The 18268-nt window shown below is 47.1% G+C and overlaps 1 protein-coding gene across 1 annotated transcript in view; it reads right to left on the minus strand.

Moving 5' to 3' along the window:
- The window catches only part of LOC143955428 (uncharacterized), a 231063-nt gene that overhangs the window by 133937 nt on the left and 78858 nt on the right, over nt 1–18268 (minus strand). The window contains 1 exon segment of the mRNA XM_077465476.1: nt 15823–17688. Within this exon segment, the coding sequence (XP_077321602.1) occupies nt 15823–17688 (1866 nt within the window).

The raw sequence follows: 18268 nt of genomic DNA on the forward strand, positions 1-18268 counted from the left end.
AGTACAATGCAGGAAAATCACGGGCTTTCAGCACATGCAGATGTGTATATGTATTGGTTTACACGTGGCCCCCCCCCCCCCACCCCCTTTAGAATTGAATTCAATTTACCATAATATAGTAAGGGGTGCCCCGTACACACGATCGCACATTCAGACAACAAAATCCATGTTTTTCTTTCCCCGATGGATGTTGGCTCAAACTTGTCTTGCATGCACACGGTCACACAAGGGGTATCGGAAATTCCGAACGCCAAGAACGCGGAGACGTACAACACGCGCGCGACGAGCCGAGAAAAATGAAGTTCAATAGCCAGTGCGGCTCTTCTGCTTGATTCCGAGCATGCGTGGAATTTTGTGCGTCGGAATTGCGTACACACGATCGGAATTTCCTGAACGGATTTTGTTGTCGGAAAATTTGAGATCCAGATCTCGTTTTTTTTGTCGGAAATTCCAACGGAAAATGGAGCCTACACACGGTTGGAAATTCCGAAACATTTGTTGTCTGAATATTCCGACCGTGTGTTTGCAGCATTAGTGTGCATTTTGATGGGGGCATTTATGGAGAGGGTTGATTCAGGGGCGATCTATCTCTGGAAGGGCCCGGGATCTTTAAATCAAGGAATCTTTCGAATGCTCTGTGTTTTCGTTCAGGCGTCTATTTTCCATCAACCGGGTTGTATTGGCCCACAGAAATGTCTGGTCTGCTCTCTATGAGGCAGTCTACGGTAAAATGGCGGTGGCTGACTATCATGGTTGACGTCATCCCTGCACGAGGTCGGACGCACGGGGAAGTGACACCCGGTGGGTACTTCCGTTCCCGTGGAACACAAACAACATGGCGGGCGTTCCAGGTGACGGAACCGGCCGTGAGGGGAAGCCATCAATGCCACTGTCGTGGCAGCTATTATTATTATATTCACTGGCGGCACATCGAGCTGTTAAGAAGCGCGTCGAGTGGACAAGCTCCGGATCTCTCTGGATGATGGTGCATAGCGCTGTGAAGTGATGGTCTAAATGGGTGAGCTTTGTACTCTTGCCGTCAATAACCGGTGTCCAATATGTTGCTATGGGATAGAAATCCCAGATTGCCATGTTTGCTAACTAATTGTGTCCTCCTTTTTACTGGTTTGGATTGTTTGTGGTCTTTCAGTTGGGTTTAATTGTGTTTGGCCCTCTGACTGTATATGTCCGGTCTTTGTACTGGTAGAGAGAGAGTGACTCTCTCATACAGATGTATGTAATACTACTTACATCTGTCCGATGGGTACCCGATTAATGGATGAAGGTGTGGCTGAAGGATATATCACTGCTGGGCTCTGAGGATGAAGGTATTCCTTTGAAACGCGTCAGCTGGCAGTGGCCCTTACAATCTCCTCCATTTCCATCTGGAGTCTGTTGTTGTGAGACCGATGGCCATCATCTGAAGGCTTTTTAAATTGCGGTTTCCTTCCACATTTACTTTTTTAATAAAATACATTAAAGGATAATGCACAAAGTCGGTGCGCCCTCTTTTTTCCCTTTCTCCTTTGACTGCTAGGATATCCCTATCCTTGAGGGCAGCAAGGCCTGGGACGTTGTCCATTATGAACTGTAGCCCACCCGGTTGGCCCACTAGTGAGGAGGAGTATTTGTGTTCTGCTATCAAAAAGTTGGTTGATAGGTCACTTATGGCAACCAACCTCCTAACACCCAGTGATGTATACCTACCAGGCTTATTCAGCTGTCAACTGGGGATTTACTGGTTGGCCTGTTAATGCAAACAAAATTAAAAACAAAGTATAAAAAAATGTATGGACGGGACGTTTCGCGAACGCGGACCGCGAACGCGGCCGATAGTTCGCGAAACCGAAAGTTCGCGGCGGGCCCCATTGACTTCAATGGGAGGCGCACTTCGCAAACCTTTAGGTCAAATTTGCAGCCACAAAATAATTATTAGCTGGGCAAACATAGTCCCACCACATGGCCAATGACATAATACATGTATGAGGTGAATTTGGGATCGACAACTACAAGCATTCTTTTTTCATATGGGAAATTGTTCTGACAATTCAGGATTGTGGAGCGCATGAAGGCAATGGAGGAGATGGAAGGTCAGGGACCAGGGTAGGCAAAGAAGAGGGTGCAGGAGATGATCACCAGCAGCGTGACATACAGCAATGACACCTGCACCGTGATAGAGGCATCTGACAACAGCACCGTGATAGAGAGCACTGACATCAGCACCGTGACATACAGCATTGACAGCAACACCGTGATAGAGAGCACTGACATCAGAAGAGTGACATTAAGCACTGACATCAGCACCGTGATATACAGCACTGACAGCAGCACCGTGATAGAGGGCACTGACATCAGAAGCGTGACATTAAGCACTGACATCAGCACCGTGATATACAGCACTGACAGCAGCAGCGTGATAGAGAGCACTGACATCAGAAGCGTGACATTAAGCACTGACATCAGCACTGTGATATACAGCACTGACAGCAGCACCGTGATAGAGAGCACTGACATCAGAAGCGTGACATTAAGCACTGACATCAGCACCGTGATATACAGCACTGAAGCAGCAGCGTGACATTAAGCACTCACACCAGCACCGTGATATACAGCACTGAAGCAGCAGCGTGACATTAAGCACTCACACCAGCACCGTGATATACAGCACTGACAGCAACACCGTAAGCAGCCCCAGGAGTAAGTCAGCACAGCACAGGGATGGTGTGATCCCCTCATAATAAGAACCCCCAGGAGGAAGTCAGCACAGCACAGAGGTGGTGTGATCCCCTCATAATAAGAACCCCCAGGAGGAAGTCAGCACAGCACAGGGATGGTGGGATCCTCTCATAATAGGAACCCCCAGGAGGAAGTCAGCACAGCACAGGGATGGTGTGATCCCCTCATAATAAGAACCCCCAGGAGGAAGTCAGCACAGCACAGGGATGGTGTGATCCCCTCATAATAAGCAGGCCCAGGAGAAACTCAGCACAGCACAGGGATGGTGTGATCCCCTCATAATAAGAACCCCCAGGAGGAAGTCAGCACAGCACAGGGATGGTGTGATCCCCTCATAATAAGCAGGCCCAGGAGAAACTCAGCACAGCACAGGGATGGTGTGATCCCCTCATAATAAGAACCCCCAGGAGGAAGTCAGCACAGCACAGGGATGGTGTGATCTCCTCATAATAAGAACCCCCAGGAGGAAGTCAGCACAGCACAGGGATGGTGTGATCCCCTCATAATAAGAACCCCCAGGAGGAAGTCAGCACAGCACAGGGATGGTGTGATCCCCTCATAATAAGCAGGCCCAGGAGAAACTCAGCACAGCACAGGGATGGTGTGATCCCCTCATAATAAGAACCCCCAGGAAGAAGTCAGCACAGCACAGGGATGGTGTGATCCCCTCATATTGAGCAGGCCCAGGAGAAACTCAGCACAGCACAGGGATGGTGTGATCCCCTCATAATAAGAAACCCCAGGAGGAAGTCAGCACAGCACAGGGATGGTGTGATCCCCTCATAATAAGAACCCCCAGGAGGAAGTCAGCACAGCACAGGGATGGTGTGATCCCCTCATAATAAGCAGGCCCAGGAGAAACTCAGCACAGCACAGGGATGGTGTGATCCCCTCATAATAAGAACCCCCAGGAGGAAGTCAGCACAGCACAAGGATGGTGTGATCCCCTCATAATAAGAACCCCCAGGAGGAAGTCAGCACAGCACAGGGATGGTGTGATCCCCTCATAATAAGAACCCCCAGGAGGAAGTCAGCACAGCACAGGGATGGTGTGATCCCCTCATAATAAGCAGGCCCAGGAGAAACTCAGCACAGCACAGGGATGGTGTGATCCCCTCATAATAAGAACCCCCAGGAAGAAGTCAGCACAGCACAGGGATGGTGTGATCCCCTCATATTGAGCAGGCCCAGGAGAAACTCAGCACAGCACAGGGATGGTGTGATCCCCTCATAATAAGAAACCCCAGGAGGAAGTCAGCACAGCACAGGGATGGTGTGATCCCCTCATAATAAGAACCCCCAGGAGGAAGTCAGCACAGCACAGGGATGGTGTGATCCCCTCATAATAAGCAGGCCCAGGAGAAACTCAGCACAGCACAGGGATGGTGTGATCCCCTCATAATAAGAACCCCCAGGAGGAAGTCAGCACAGCACAAGGATGGTGTGATCCCCTCATAATAAGAACCCCCAGGAGGAAGTCAGCACAGCACAGGGATGGTGTGATCCCCTCATAATAAGAACCCCCAGGAGGAAGTCAGCACAGCACAGGGATGGTGTGATCCCCTCATAATAAGCAGGCCCAGGAGAAACTCAGCACAGCACAGTGATCCCCTCATAAGCAGCCAGCGTAGAAATATGACACCGCTCAACCTCTTCAAAGAAGAGGGTAGGGGCATATAGTACGGTGTGCTTTTTTGGGACAAGGAAGTGAGCCAAATGAAGAAAGAAGGTCCGTGTGCTTGATTAAAAAAATTGTTTATAGACATATACATGGTCTACTGGTCACATCTGTTGAATTCCTCCGAGATCCATGCCTCATTCATTTTTAGAAATGTGAGGTAGTTAACACTGTCGTGAGCTAGGCGAGTACGCTTATCGGTCACGATCCCCCCTGCTGCACTGAATGTCCTTTCGGACAAGACACTGGATGAGGGGCAAGCCAAGAGTTCGATTGCAAATTGGGCAAGCTCTGGCCAGAGGTCAAGCCTGCCCACCCAGTAGTCCAGGGGTTCATCACTTCTCAGAGCGTCCACATCGGCCGTTAACCCAATGTAGTCGGACACCTGACGGTCTAGCCGTTCCCTGATGCTGGATCCGGATGACACCTGTCGATGGGTCGGCTGAAAGAATGACCTCATATCCGAAGTCACCAACACATCTTCAAACCGGCCTCTTCTTGCAGGCGCTGTTGGATTGGTACCCGCAACTCCTTCTCTGGGAGTGGGAATTGCTCCTCTGCCAGCACACGCAAAAGCATTTCTCGAAGCAAGACCTGGAAGTGCTGCATTCTGACAGCCCTCTGTGACGGCGGTAACATTTCCGCCATTTTGTGTTTGTACCGGGAGTCTAAGTACGTTGCCACCCAGTACTGGTCCTTGACCCTTATGCTTTTTATACGGGGGTCCCTATTAAAACACTGGAGCATGAAGGCCCCCATTTGCACTAAAGTGGAAGCGGTGTGGTGGCCTGGCTCCTGCTCATCATCCAGGATAATGTCTTCCTCTTCATTCTCCTCTCCCCATCCACGCACAACAGGGATCCCAGAAAGGTTTAAAGCATGCTCTTCTTGCTCCTCCTCATCCGCCCCAGCACCATCCTCCTCTGACTCCTCTTCAGACTCCTGTTGTTGACTTGTCTAAGATAGAGTAGCCCCCCCTGGGAATTCATCCAGCATTGCGACTTCCTCATCTTCCCGCTCCTGCTCCTCCACAGCCTGATCAATGACACGACGCAATGCACGCTCCATAAAGAAGGCATAAGGTACCATGTCACTGATGGTGCCATGGCTGCAACTGACCAGTTTGGTGATCTCCTCAAATGGCCGCAGAAGTCTGCATGCGTCGCGCATGAGCAGCCACTGGCGCGGTGAAAAAAAACCCAGCTCCCCAGAACCGGTTCTGCCGCAGAGTTCATACAGGTAGACGTTAACTGCACGTTTCTGCTGGAGCAGCCTATCAAGCATATAGAAGGTTGAGTTCCATCGCGTCGGGCAATCGCAAATAAGACGTCTGACCGGCAGATGGTGTCGCCGCTGAATGTCAGCAAGGCGAGCCATGGCCGTGTAAGATCTTCTGAAATGGGCCGAGATTTTCCTTGCCTGCCGCAAGATGTCCTGGACCCCAGGGTATTTGACAACGAATTGCTGCACGACCAAGTTTAAGACGTGTGCCATGCATGGCACGTGCGTGATTTTGCCCTGTTTCAATGCGCTAAGCAGATTGGCACCGTTGTCACACACCACTTTACCAACTGTCAAATTGAGCGGTGTTAGCCACTGATCTGCCTGTGAACGCAAAGCTGAAAGGAGTGCCGGGCCAGTGTGGCTCTTGGCTTCAAGGCACAACAGACGCAGCACCGCATGGCAACGTCTCACCTGGCATGTGGAATAGGTTCTGGGGAGCTTGGGCGGTGCAGCGGAAGAGACGCTAGCAGCGGAAAAGGAGGAGGCAGCTGAGGTGGAGAGGGAGGAGGATGGAGTAGGAGGAGGAGGAGAAGAAGAGTCAGGCCTGCATGCAATCCGTGGCGGTAAAACCAAATCTACACGGGTGCCACGGGTTACATGCTTGACGGCCATCAGAAGGTTCACCCAGTGGGCAGTAAAAGTGATATACCTTCCCTGCCCGTGTTTGCTAGACCACGTGTCTCTGGTCAGATGTATCTTGGCACCGACACTGTGTGCCAGAGATACATTCACTTGCCGCTGAACATGGCCATATAGCTCTGGGATGCCCTTCTCAGAGAAATACTTCCTTCCTGGGACCTTCCATTGTGGTGTTCCAATGGCCACAAATTTGCGAAAGGCCTCTGAGTCCACCAGTTTATATGGCAGTAGTTGGCGGGCTATCAGTTCTGACAAGCCAGTCGTCAACCGTTGGGCAAGAGGGTTATCCGGCGTCATCATTTTTTTACGCTCGAACATTAAGCCCACGGAAGCCTGCCTTTTTGCAGAAAAACGTGAGCTTGGCGTGATGGAAGGTGGAGTGGAGGGCAATTGTGAGGAGAGAGGAGAAGGAGAAGTAGAAGACGAGGCTGGACGGTGAGAGCCTGGAGTGTGGCTTTGTGTGTTCCGTTGCTCCCACTGGGCTCGGTGATGGCTGCTCATGTGCCTTCTTAAGGCGGTTGTCCCTAGGTGAGTGTTGGGCTTACCGCGACTAATGCGTTGACTGCAAAGATTGCAGATGGCAACGCTATTGTCAGCAGAGGACACGTTAAAAAAAGCCCACACTGCGGAGCCATGTGCCGGTGTCCTGGGAGCGCCAGATGTGACCGTACATGGTCGATGACTCGCTCCTGATACATTAGCAGTCTGCTTTGTCGCTCCTGTGCAATGTAAGTTAGTCCTGCTTCTCCTCCCTATCTGCTGGTCCATATCTCCCTCTGAACTCCCCTCCTCTTCCTCTCTTGTGGGCACCCACGTGACATCACTAGACACATCATCATCAACGTCACCTTCCCCACCGCTATAAGTAGAGATCTCGGAGTAGGCAGCAACACCGGGGACCAACCTCCTCCTTGGGCTGATCTGGGTACTATCGTCAGACTGCTGAGTAGCGGTTGTTGCTACCTCCTCTTCCTGATCCAATGCCAAGAGTGGCTGCGCATCGGAAATGTCTTGATATGGATCGGAAAATAATTCCTGTGACTCAAGCGGAAGGTATGTGGTGGTGGTGGTGGTGGTGTTGTTGTTGGTGGTAGTGTCTTTGGGGGTGCACATAGCAGAGAGTGAAGAAGAGGGTGCAGATCGAGAGGATGAGGAGGGTGCAGAAGAGTAAGGCTGAGTGAGCCACTCAACCAAGTCTGGTGCGTCCTTTAAACTTTAAAGTAATTGAACGCACCTTCTGCAACTTCCCACTTTGGCTCAAGGCTGGTGCTCCTGGCCTACCCCTACCACCCCTGTGGAAGGGCCTGCCTCTTCCTCTGCCTGTCATTTTTTAAATCACCCTGTGACAAAACTCTTAGTCCCTATACTGATGAAGGACTGCTGCAGTATAGGGCAGCGGTCAGCAGTAGTGCACCTCAACCCTATGTATTGTGGACCGATAACAGTCTTTATAGAATAGCAGACTGTACCTCACTCAACCCTATGTACTGTAGCACCCTAGACCAAGTTACCAGTCCTTATAAGAACTTTTGTGGACCAAGCAGGTTGTGTGTGACTGATTAGAAGACTTTACGTCAGTCCCTATACCAATGATGGACTGGTGCAGTATAGGGCAGCGGTCAGCAGTAGTGCACCTCAACCCTATGTATTGTGGACCGATAACAGTCCTTATAGAATAGCAGACTGTACCTCACTCAACCCTATGTACTGTAGCACCCTAGACCAAGTTACCAGTCCTTATAAGAACTTTTGTGGACCAAGCAGGTTGTGTGTGACTGATTAGAAGACTTTACGTCAGTCCCTATACCAATGAAGGACTGCTGCAGTATAGGGCAGCGGTCAGCAGTAGTGCACCTCAACCCTATGTATTGTGGACCGATAACAGTCCTTATAGAATAGCAGACTGTACCTCACTCAACCCTATGTACTGTAGCACCCTAGACCAAGTTACCAGTCCTTATAAGAACTTTTGTGGACCAAGCAGGTTGTGTGTTAGTGATTAGCAGACTGTACATCAGTCCCTATACCAATGAAGGACTGCTGCAGTATAGGGCAGCGGTCAGCAGTGGTGCACCTCAACCCTATCTATTGTGGACCGATAACGGTCCTTACAGAACAGCAGACTGTACCTCACTCAACCCTATGTACTGTAGCACCCTAGACCAAGTTACCCGTCCTTATAAGAACTTTTGTGGACCAAGCAGGTTGTGTGTGACTGATTAGAAGACTTTACGTCAGTCCCTATACCAATGAAGGACTGCTGCAGTATAGGGCAGCGGTCAGCAGTAGTGCACCTCAACCCTATGTATTGTGGACCGATAACAGTCCTTATAGAATAGCAGACTGTACCTCACTCAACCCTATGTACTGTAGCACCCTAGACCAAGTTACCAGTCCTTATAAGAACTTTTGTGGACCAAGCAGGTTGTGTGTTAGTGATTAGCAGACTGTACGTCAGTCCCTATACCAATGAAGGACTGCTGCAGTATAGGGCAGCGGTCAGCAGTGGTGCACCTCAACCCTATCTATTGTGGACCGATACCGGTCCTTACAGAACAGCAGACTGTACTGCACTCAACCCTATGTACTGTAGCACCCTACACAGACCAAGTTACCAGTCCTGATAAAGAGCTTTGTGGAACAAGTGAGTTGTGAATGATTAGCAGACTGCAGCAGAAGGGCAGCAGTCAAGTATAATATTCTTTCTATATTTGGAAGAAAGAATATTATACGTGTACAAGCCTATTACCGTACCACTGATACCAGTCCTGAAAAGAACCTTTGTGGAACTAATAGTAACAGCAACTCTTTAAACTGACCCTCACTGCCTGACACACTGCTTCCTTCCTGTCCCTATACAAAGTGGCAGAAAAGAGGAGACTGGAACAATTACTGGTTACTGGAATAGCTCTTTTGTGGACCTGATAGTAACAGCTAATGATGATGATGATGATGATGATGATGATGATGATGATGATGATGACTAATCTGGCTGTCCCTAAAATAGCAGCAGACACAGCGTCCTGTCCCTTTCTCTACACTGACAAAAGACACTCAGGCTGCTGCAACAATCAGTAGCACAGCAAACCTATATACACCTAACACCTATACCAGTCCTGGAAAGAACTTTTGTGTACCAAATAGCTAGCGATTTATCTCTCCCTGCTCCACACAGGAACCTTTCCCTATAGTGACAGAAGAAAGAATGTAAAATGGCCGCCGGATCGGGTGTATTTATAGGTTAGGGGGAATGTCCAAGTGACCTTGTGCCGTAATGTCTCAATTGGCTGTCCTGTACCCCATGATGGATGTGTCATCAGGTCAAAGTTCCTTTACACAGTAAAAACACGGAAGTCCGCCGGGCGAACGACGCCAATAGTCCGCCGAACTGGCCGACCGCGAACAGCCGAAATTCGCCGCGAAACGACCGCCGGGCGAGCTGTTTGGCCATCACTAGTATGGACCTCCCACCACTAAGAAATTCACACTAGACCCTTATTAGAGCATGCAACCTGACTGGGCAGGGGGAGTGAACATGCCTCCTTCCTAAACCATACCAGACCACATACCCTCAACATTGGGGAGGATCTTGACAAGTCCATTCTCTCTTGGTTGGAAAGTTGAACAAAGTCCAATGTATGAGGTCGTATCGGGGAACATGAGGGATCTGTACAACATATACATTTCCCGATGTCTTATCTGTCTGCAGAACACAGGGGAGATATCGGAACTCTAATTCATGGTCACCTGCAAATAATGAAAAGGAGAAAAGTTCCTCCAAACCGTGAGATTGGTCAGAGTCTAATTGGTATCATTCTGGGCATTGCCAGACTAGGACTTGGTGACGGAGTGAAGGGTGATGATTCTCAAACTATATGTGACCCTCATCTACATCATGGACAACTTCTTCAGCTTCTTAGAGAATAGCATAGAAATCTTCACAATCCAATAGAAGAGGTTGGGGGGTCCTGGGTGGTCATAGAAAGGTCCAGCACCCCAATAATTGAGGAAGAAGTGGTCTGGTGACATGGAGAAGAATCCGGTCACTCTCTGGATCTCTATCATTGGAAACATGGTGAGACAACTAGAAATCCTCACAATCCTATAGAAGAGGTTGGGGGGTCCTGAGTAGTCATAGAAAGGCCCAGCACCCCAATAGTAGAGGAAGTGGTGATCTGGTGACATGGAGAAGACTCCGGTCAGTCTCTGGATCTCCACCATTGGAAACATTGTGAGACAACAAATACAGCGGGATGGTGGAGGAGATGTTGGTGTCGGTGTGGAAATGGACAGAAGACGGGATGATGACACTGAAAGAACAATACGGCTTCATCCTACGATATGACAAGGAGAGAACGGAACAGGAGAGACTTTTCTCTCTAATTAATGTCAGTAGAAGACCCGGAGAAAAACTGTTCTGATAGAGCAGATGGAACCTTGTGTGTTCTTATCATTACTCTATACCTAGTGACTGTATGACTGGCATGGTTCTAATACTCTACTTTACCTGACCACTGCACCCTATACACGAGGCTGTATATGATATACTCCTGACCACTGCACTCTATACACGGGGCTGTATATGATATACTCCTGACCACTGCACTCTATACATGGGGCTGTATATGATATACTCCTGACCACTGCACTCTATACACGGGGCTGTATATGATATACTCCTGACCACTGCACCCTATACACGAGGCTGTATATGATATACTCCTGACCACTGCACTCTATACACGGGGCTGTATATGATATACTCCTGACCACTGCACTCTATACACGGGGCTGTATATGATATACTCCTGACCACTGCACTCTATACACGAGGCTGTATATGATATACTCCTGACCCCGTCCCTCTGATAATTCGGAAATCCCTAGATTTGAAAATCGATAATGTGGAGATTTAGAAATTCGAAAATAAGAACGAAAATCCAAAATTTCAAAAAGAATTAAAATCCGAAATTGAGAAAACCCCGAAATAATAACGAACTACCCAAAATAACAAATGCTGCATCTAAATGAATGAAATGTAACGAATAATAATACAAATTTATAATAATAATAATTTAAAAAAACTGTTTTGTTATCATTAGTTATTCGTTTAGATGGAATTCGTTATTTCGGATAATTCGTAACTTTGGATAAATTCTTATAGATTATGTTCACAGCTAAATTTGAAAGGAAATTCTGATACCTATAATTTAATAGCTCGTTATTATTCCTTATTATTTCAGATTTTCTTTCTTATTTTCAGATTTTTGAAATTTGAATTTTCGCCTCTTCTGGATTTTCAAATTTATTCTAAAATGAATTTCGATCATAACTAATGCCCCGAAAATAACAAATGAAAGGAAAATGAACATGTTTTGGGGCAGTGCACATGTCTAGAGCTCAGTAGATGATAAATTAGACAGAAAACCCGCAGACGTCACTCGCTAACGAGCTTTTAGATGTTTTACGAAGTTCCAAGGAATGTCTATGGAAGAGGAAATATATATGTTGTAAACGCCTAGAAGAGGCCACTTGGCATCCCGGAGTGAGTCGGTCCTTCCGCTGGTGAAATAAAAGGTTTGTTTGTGTACGAGGAACACCTTAATCATCACCACCATTTTATTCTCCAGGGCCTCGGCTCTCAGATAATATATGTTTGGGGGGTTTTACTAATCTTCAGGCCCAAAATGTGCAAAAACATCTCTGACAGTGAAAGGGTTAATGTGAGCTGGATGGGATCACACATTAGAGCTCCCCCTAGCTGCAGCCTGGTAATAACATTGCTGGGAGGTCTATTCATTTATCTGATACATACTTCCCACCTTTATATAAACGTCTCCTGACATTTAGGGGTCTATTCATAGTTACATAGGAGGTGAGGTTGAAAAAAGGCACAAGTCCAACCCATGTGTGATTATATGTCAGTATTACATTGTATATCATGTATGTTGTGTGATTATATGTCAGTATTACATTGTATATCATGTATGTTGTGTGATTATATGTCAGTATTACATTGTATATCATGTATGTTGTGTGATTATATGTCAGTATTACATTGTATATCATGTATGTTGTGTGATTATATGTCAGTATTACATTGTATATCATGTATGTTGCAGTCGTTCAGGTGATCCTTGCCGCTCTTACAGTAAAAAACCCTCTACATAGTTTAAGATTAAACCTCTTTTCTTCTAATTCTCTTTTGTGAAAAAGTTTTCTCCCTATTGTGGGGTCACCAGTCCAGTATTTATATATTGTGGGGTCACCAGTCCAGTATTTATATATTGTGGGGTCACCAGTCCGGTATTTATATATTGTGGGGTCACCAGTCCGGTATTTATATATATTGTGGGGTCACCAATCCGGTATTTATATATTGTGGGGTCACCAGTCTGGTATTTATATATTGTGGGGTCACCAGTCTGGTATTTGTATATTGTGGGGTCACCAGTCCGGTATTTATATATTGTGGGGTCACCAGTCCGGTATTTGTATATTGTGGGGTCACCAGTCCGGTATTTATATATTGTGAGGTCACCAGTCCGGTATTTATATATTGTGGGGTCACCAGTCCGGTATTTATATATTGTGGGGTCACCAGTCCGGTATTTATATATTGTGGGGTCACCAGTCCGGTATTTATATATTGTGGGGTCACCAGTCCGGTATTTATATATTGTGGGGTCACCAGTCCGGTATTTATATATTGTGGGGTCATCAGTCCGGTATTTATATATTGTGGGGTCACCAGTCCGGTATTTATATATTGTGGGGTCACCAGTCTGGTATTTATATATTGTGGGGTCACCAGTCCGGTATTTATATATTGTGGGGTCACCAGTCTGGTATTTATATATTGTGGGGTCACCAGTCCAGTATTTATATAATGAAATCATATCCCCTCTCAGGCGTCTCTTCTCCAGAGAGAATAAGTTCAGAGCTCACAACCTTTCCTCATATCTAATATCCTCCAGACCCTTTATTAGCTTTGTTGCCCTTCTTTGTAGTCGCTCCATTTCCAGTACATCCTTCCTGAGGACTGGTGCCCAGAACTGGACAGTATACTCCAGGTGCGGCCGGACCAGAGTCTTGTAGAGGGGAGAATTATCGTTTTATCTCTGGAGTTGATCCCTTTTTAATGCCAATATTCTGTTTGCTTTGTTAGCAGCAGCTTGGCATTGCTGAGCCCATCATCTACTAGGACCCCCAGGTCCTTCTCCATCCTAGATCCCCCCAGAGGTTCCCCTCCCCCCAGGTCCTTCTCCATCCTACATCCCCCCCAAGAGGTTCCCCTCCCCCCAGTCTATAGATTGCTTTCAGATTTTTACCACCCAAATGCATTATTTTACATTTTTCTACATTGAACCTCATTTGCCATGTAGTTGCCCCTCCCCCCATTCATCTGTTCAGATCTTCTTGGAAGGTTTCCACATCCTGCGGAGAAGTTATTGCTCTGCTTAGCTTAGTATTGTCTGCAAATACAGAGATTGAGCTGTTTCCCCCATCCCCCTCCTCCAGGTCATCTATGAACAAATTAAATAGGATTGGTCCCAGCACAGAACCCTGGGGGACCCCACTACCCACCCCCGACCATTCCGAGTACTCCCCATTTATCACCACCCTCTGAACTCGCCCTTGTAGCCAGTTTTCAATCCATGTACTCACCCTATGGTCCATGCCAACCCACCTTACTTTATACAGTAAACGTTTATGGGGAACTGTGTCAAATGTTTTTGCAAAATCCAAATACACCACGCCTACGGGCCTTCCTTTATCTAGATACACCACATCTACGGGCCTTCCTTTATCTAGATACACCACATCTACGGGCCTTCCTTTATCTAGATACACCACATCTACGGACCTTCCTTTATCCAGATACACCACGTCTACAGGCCTTCCTTTATCTAGATACACCACGTCTACGGGCCTTCCTTTATCTAGATACACCACGTCTACGGACCTTCCTTTATCTATATACACCACGTCTACGGGCCTTCCTTTATCCAGATACACCACGTCTACGGGCCTTCCTTTATCTATATACACCACGTCTACGGGCCTTCCTTTATCTAGATACACCACGTCTACGGGCCCTCCTTTATCCAGATACACCACGTCTACGGGCCTTCCTTTATCTATATACACCACGTATACAGACCTTCCTTTATCTAGATACACCACGTCTACGGGCCTTCCTTTATCTAGATACACCACGTATACAGACCTTCCTTTATCTAGATACACCACGTCTATGGGCCTTCCTTTATCCAGATACACCATGTCTACGGGCCTTCCTTTATCTAGATACACAATGTTTACGGGCCTTCCTTTATCTAGATACACCACGTTTACGGGCCTTCCTTTATTGAGATGGGAACTCACCTCCTCATAGAAGGTTAGTAGATTGGTTTGTCAAGAACGATTCTTCATGAATCCATGCTGATTACTGCTAATGATAGCGTTCTCATTACTAAAATCTTGTATATAGTCCCTAATCATCCCCTCCAAGAGTTTACATACTATTGATGTTGGGCTGACTGGTCTGTAATTCCCAGGGATGTATTTTGGGCCCTTTTTAAATATTGGAGCTACATTGGCTTTTCTCCAATCAGCTGGTACCATTCCAGTTTGTAGACTGTCAGTAAAAATTAGGAACAATGGTCTGGCAATTACTTGACTGAGTTCCCTAAGTACCCTCGGGTGTAAGACATCTGGTCCCCGTTATTTATTAATGTTAAGTTTCCCAAGTCTAATTTTAATTCTGTCCTCTAATAACCATGGAGGGGCTTCCTGTGATGTGTCTTGAAACATAAAACATTTGCATAGAAATTCACCCGGGGAAAGTACATTCCTTCTGTGTAATTGGGGGAAAGATGAACGTTATTAGGATATTTGCTGTGCTGGTCGAATGGTTTCCATTAATTTAAATAGAAATGATTGCATTTGGCCACTAGATGGAGATAATTTCTATGGTACTTAGCGCCATCTAATGGCCAAATGTGGTATTTTCTGTTTTACATCAATGGTCAATATTAAAATCACAGGGCCAGATTTTTGCCACTAGATGGAGCCGATGATCCAATATTTGTCATGACTGGATGAATGTGTGTCACATTCGTTCTACAATTTATTTTAAAATAGATCTCTAAATGTCTGTGAAATCTTCCCCCACAAAATGTACTCAGCCAATGAGAGGTAATGACTCCATTTTTATTTTTCTCCTGCTATCAATGGCCGACACGGTACAACACTTCATCCATGTCTTTGGTGATCTCTGATCTCCTTATCAACTGTTTCTTCCATGATGAAGATCAGCCATGGAGTATATCTGAGGTGTATATCAGGGGGTGCTTCTTCCCCACATGTCCAGCAACATTCTTATACAAGACATTTCCCGCACTCACTAATACACCTCCAGGGTTGTGTGGGATCCCCTGATGTACAGGAAGACAGGACTTCAGTGAGGAACATTTCCCTCACTCAGGACAGGAATATGGCTTCTCCCCCGTGTGAGATCTCTGATGTGTTTTAAGAGTGGACTTCTCTGAAAAACATTTCCCGCACTCAGGACATGAATACGGCTTCTCCCCCGTGTGAGACTTCAGATGTCTAGAAAGATGTGACTTGTCTGAAAAACATTTCCCGCACTCAGGACAGGAATATGGCTTCTCCCCAGTGTGAGATCTCTGATGTACGGAAAGATGAGACTTCTCTGAAAAACATTTCCCACACTCAGAACAGGAATACGGCTTCTCCCCTGTGTGAGACTTCAGATGTACGGAAAGATGTGTCTTCCGTGAAAAACATTTCCCACAGTCAAGACAGGAATACGGCTTTTCCCCCGTATGCGATCTCTGATGTATAAAAACACTGGACTTTTCTGAAAAAAATTTCCCACACTCAGGGCAGGAATACGGCTTCTCACCCGTGTGAGATCTCTGATGTATTAAAAGACTGGACTTCTGTGAAAAACATTTCCCGCACTCAGAACAGGAATACGGCTTCTCCCCCGTGTGAGATCTCTGATGTATAAAAAGACCGTTCTTCAATGAAAAACATTTCCCGCACTCAGAACAGGAATACGGCTTCTCCCCTGTGTGAGATCTCTGATGTATGTAAAGAGCGGACTTCTCTGAAAAACATTTCCCACACTCAGAACAGGAATAAGGCTTCTCACCTGTGTGAGATCTCTGATGTATAAAAAGACTGTTCTTCACTGAAAAACATTTCCCGCACTCAGAACAGGAATACGGCTTCTCACCTGTGTGAGATCTCTGATGTTTGTAAAGGGTGGACTTCTCTGAAAAACATTTCCCACACTCAGAACAGGAATACGGCTTCTCAGCCGAGTGCAATCTCTGATGTGTGGCAAGCCTGGTCTTGCACGCAAAACATTTCCCACACTCAGGACAGGAAAAAGGCTTCTCCCCTGTGTGAGATCTCTGATGTATGGAAAGTCTGGACTTACGTGCAAAACATTTCCCGCACTCAGAACAGGGAAACTTCTTATCTGTTGGAAAAACTGCACTGTCCCTCACAGTCCGAGGTCCGGCACCGTCCCGCACAGTCTGAGGTTCCTCAGGATAAGAGGAATACGATGGTCCGGCACCGTCCCGCACAGTCTGAGGTTCCTCGGGATAAGAGGAATACGATGGTCCGGCACCGTCCCGCACAGTCTGAGGTTCCTCGGGATAAGAGGAATACGATGGTCCGGCACCGTCCCGCACAGTCTGAGGTTCCTCGGGATAAGAGGAATACGATGGTCCGGCACCGTCCCGCACAGTCTGAGGTTCCTCGGGATAAGAGGAATACGATGATCCGGCACCGTCCCGCACAGTCTGGGGTTCCTCGGGATAAGAGGAATACGATGGTCCGGCACCGTCCCGCACAGTCTGAGGTTCCTCAGGATAAGAGGAATACGATGGTCCGGCACCGTCCCGCACAGTCTGAGGTTCCTCAGGATAAGAGGAATACGATGGTCCGGCACCGTCCCGCACAGTCTGAGGTTCCTCGGGATAAGAGGAATACGATGGTCCGGCACCGTCCCGCACAGTCTGAGGTTCCTCAGGATAAGAGGAATACGATGGTCCATCTACACTGTGTGGTGCCGGATGGACATTTGAGGTAGTCGGGTTTTCTCCTGGACTATACTGTGTGATGTCCTCATCTTCTACTTTACAGTCTGGAGACAAAGTGAGACAATCCTCTGAGGTTTTCCTCATCTCCCGTCCATCTACTAAAATAGAAATACAAAGATTATTACTAGACATCAGCTGATGAAATGTACAACACGGAGTATATAGTGCAGGGGTCAGGAGTATGTAATGTACAACACGGAGTATATAGTGCAGGGGTCAGGAGTATGTAATGTACAACACGGAGTATATAGTGCAGGGGTCAGGAGTATGTAATGTACAACATGGAGTATATGGTGCAGGGGTCAGGAGTATGTAATGTACAACATGGAGTATATAGTGCAGGGGTCAGGAGTATGTAATGTACAACATGGAGTATATAGTGCAGGGGTCAGGAGTATGTAATGTACATGAAGCACCCCGGTGTTTAGGAAGGGTGGCTAATAAATGTAGTTTGCGAGGTGGTAGTTATCCTTCCTGATTGTTAGGAGATCTACTGATTCCTCTTTAATGTTGGATTGCTGCACCTTTTCTCTTCTGTCACTGGGTGGCACTAGATTGACAAGGGTATATCAAGGTCATATTATGAATGGATGGGGGTGTCTCAGACAAGTGTCAGGGGTTTCTTTGGTCCCTTGGCCTGCTGGGAGAGCCTATGTATTTGGGTGGAGTCATGTGATCTGGGTTCTGTGCCACCTGGACGGCTGTCTGGGTGGACGTGTGTTATGTCCCCGGGTTGCTAGACCGGAAGCTGCCTATCCCGGGGGAACACCTGGCTGCTAGGCTGCCT

The sequence above is a fragment of the Lithobates pipiens genome, unplaced genomic scaffold (genome assembly GCF_037356315.1).
Source record: "Lithobates pipiens isolate NorthernLeopardFrog02 unplaced genomic scaffold, aLitPip1_a1.2 Scaffold_35, whole genome shotgun sequence".
Classification (NCBI taxonomy): Eukaryota; Metazoa; Chordata; class Amphibia; order Anura; family Ranidae; genus Lithobates; species Lithobates pipiens.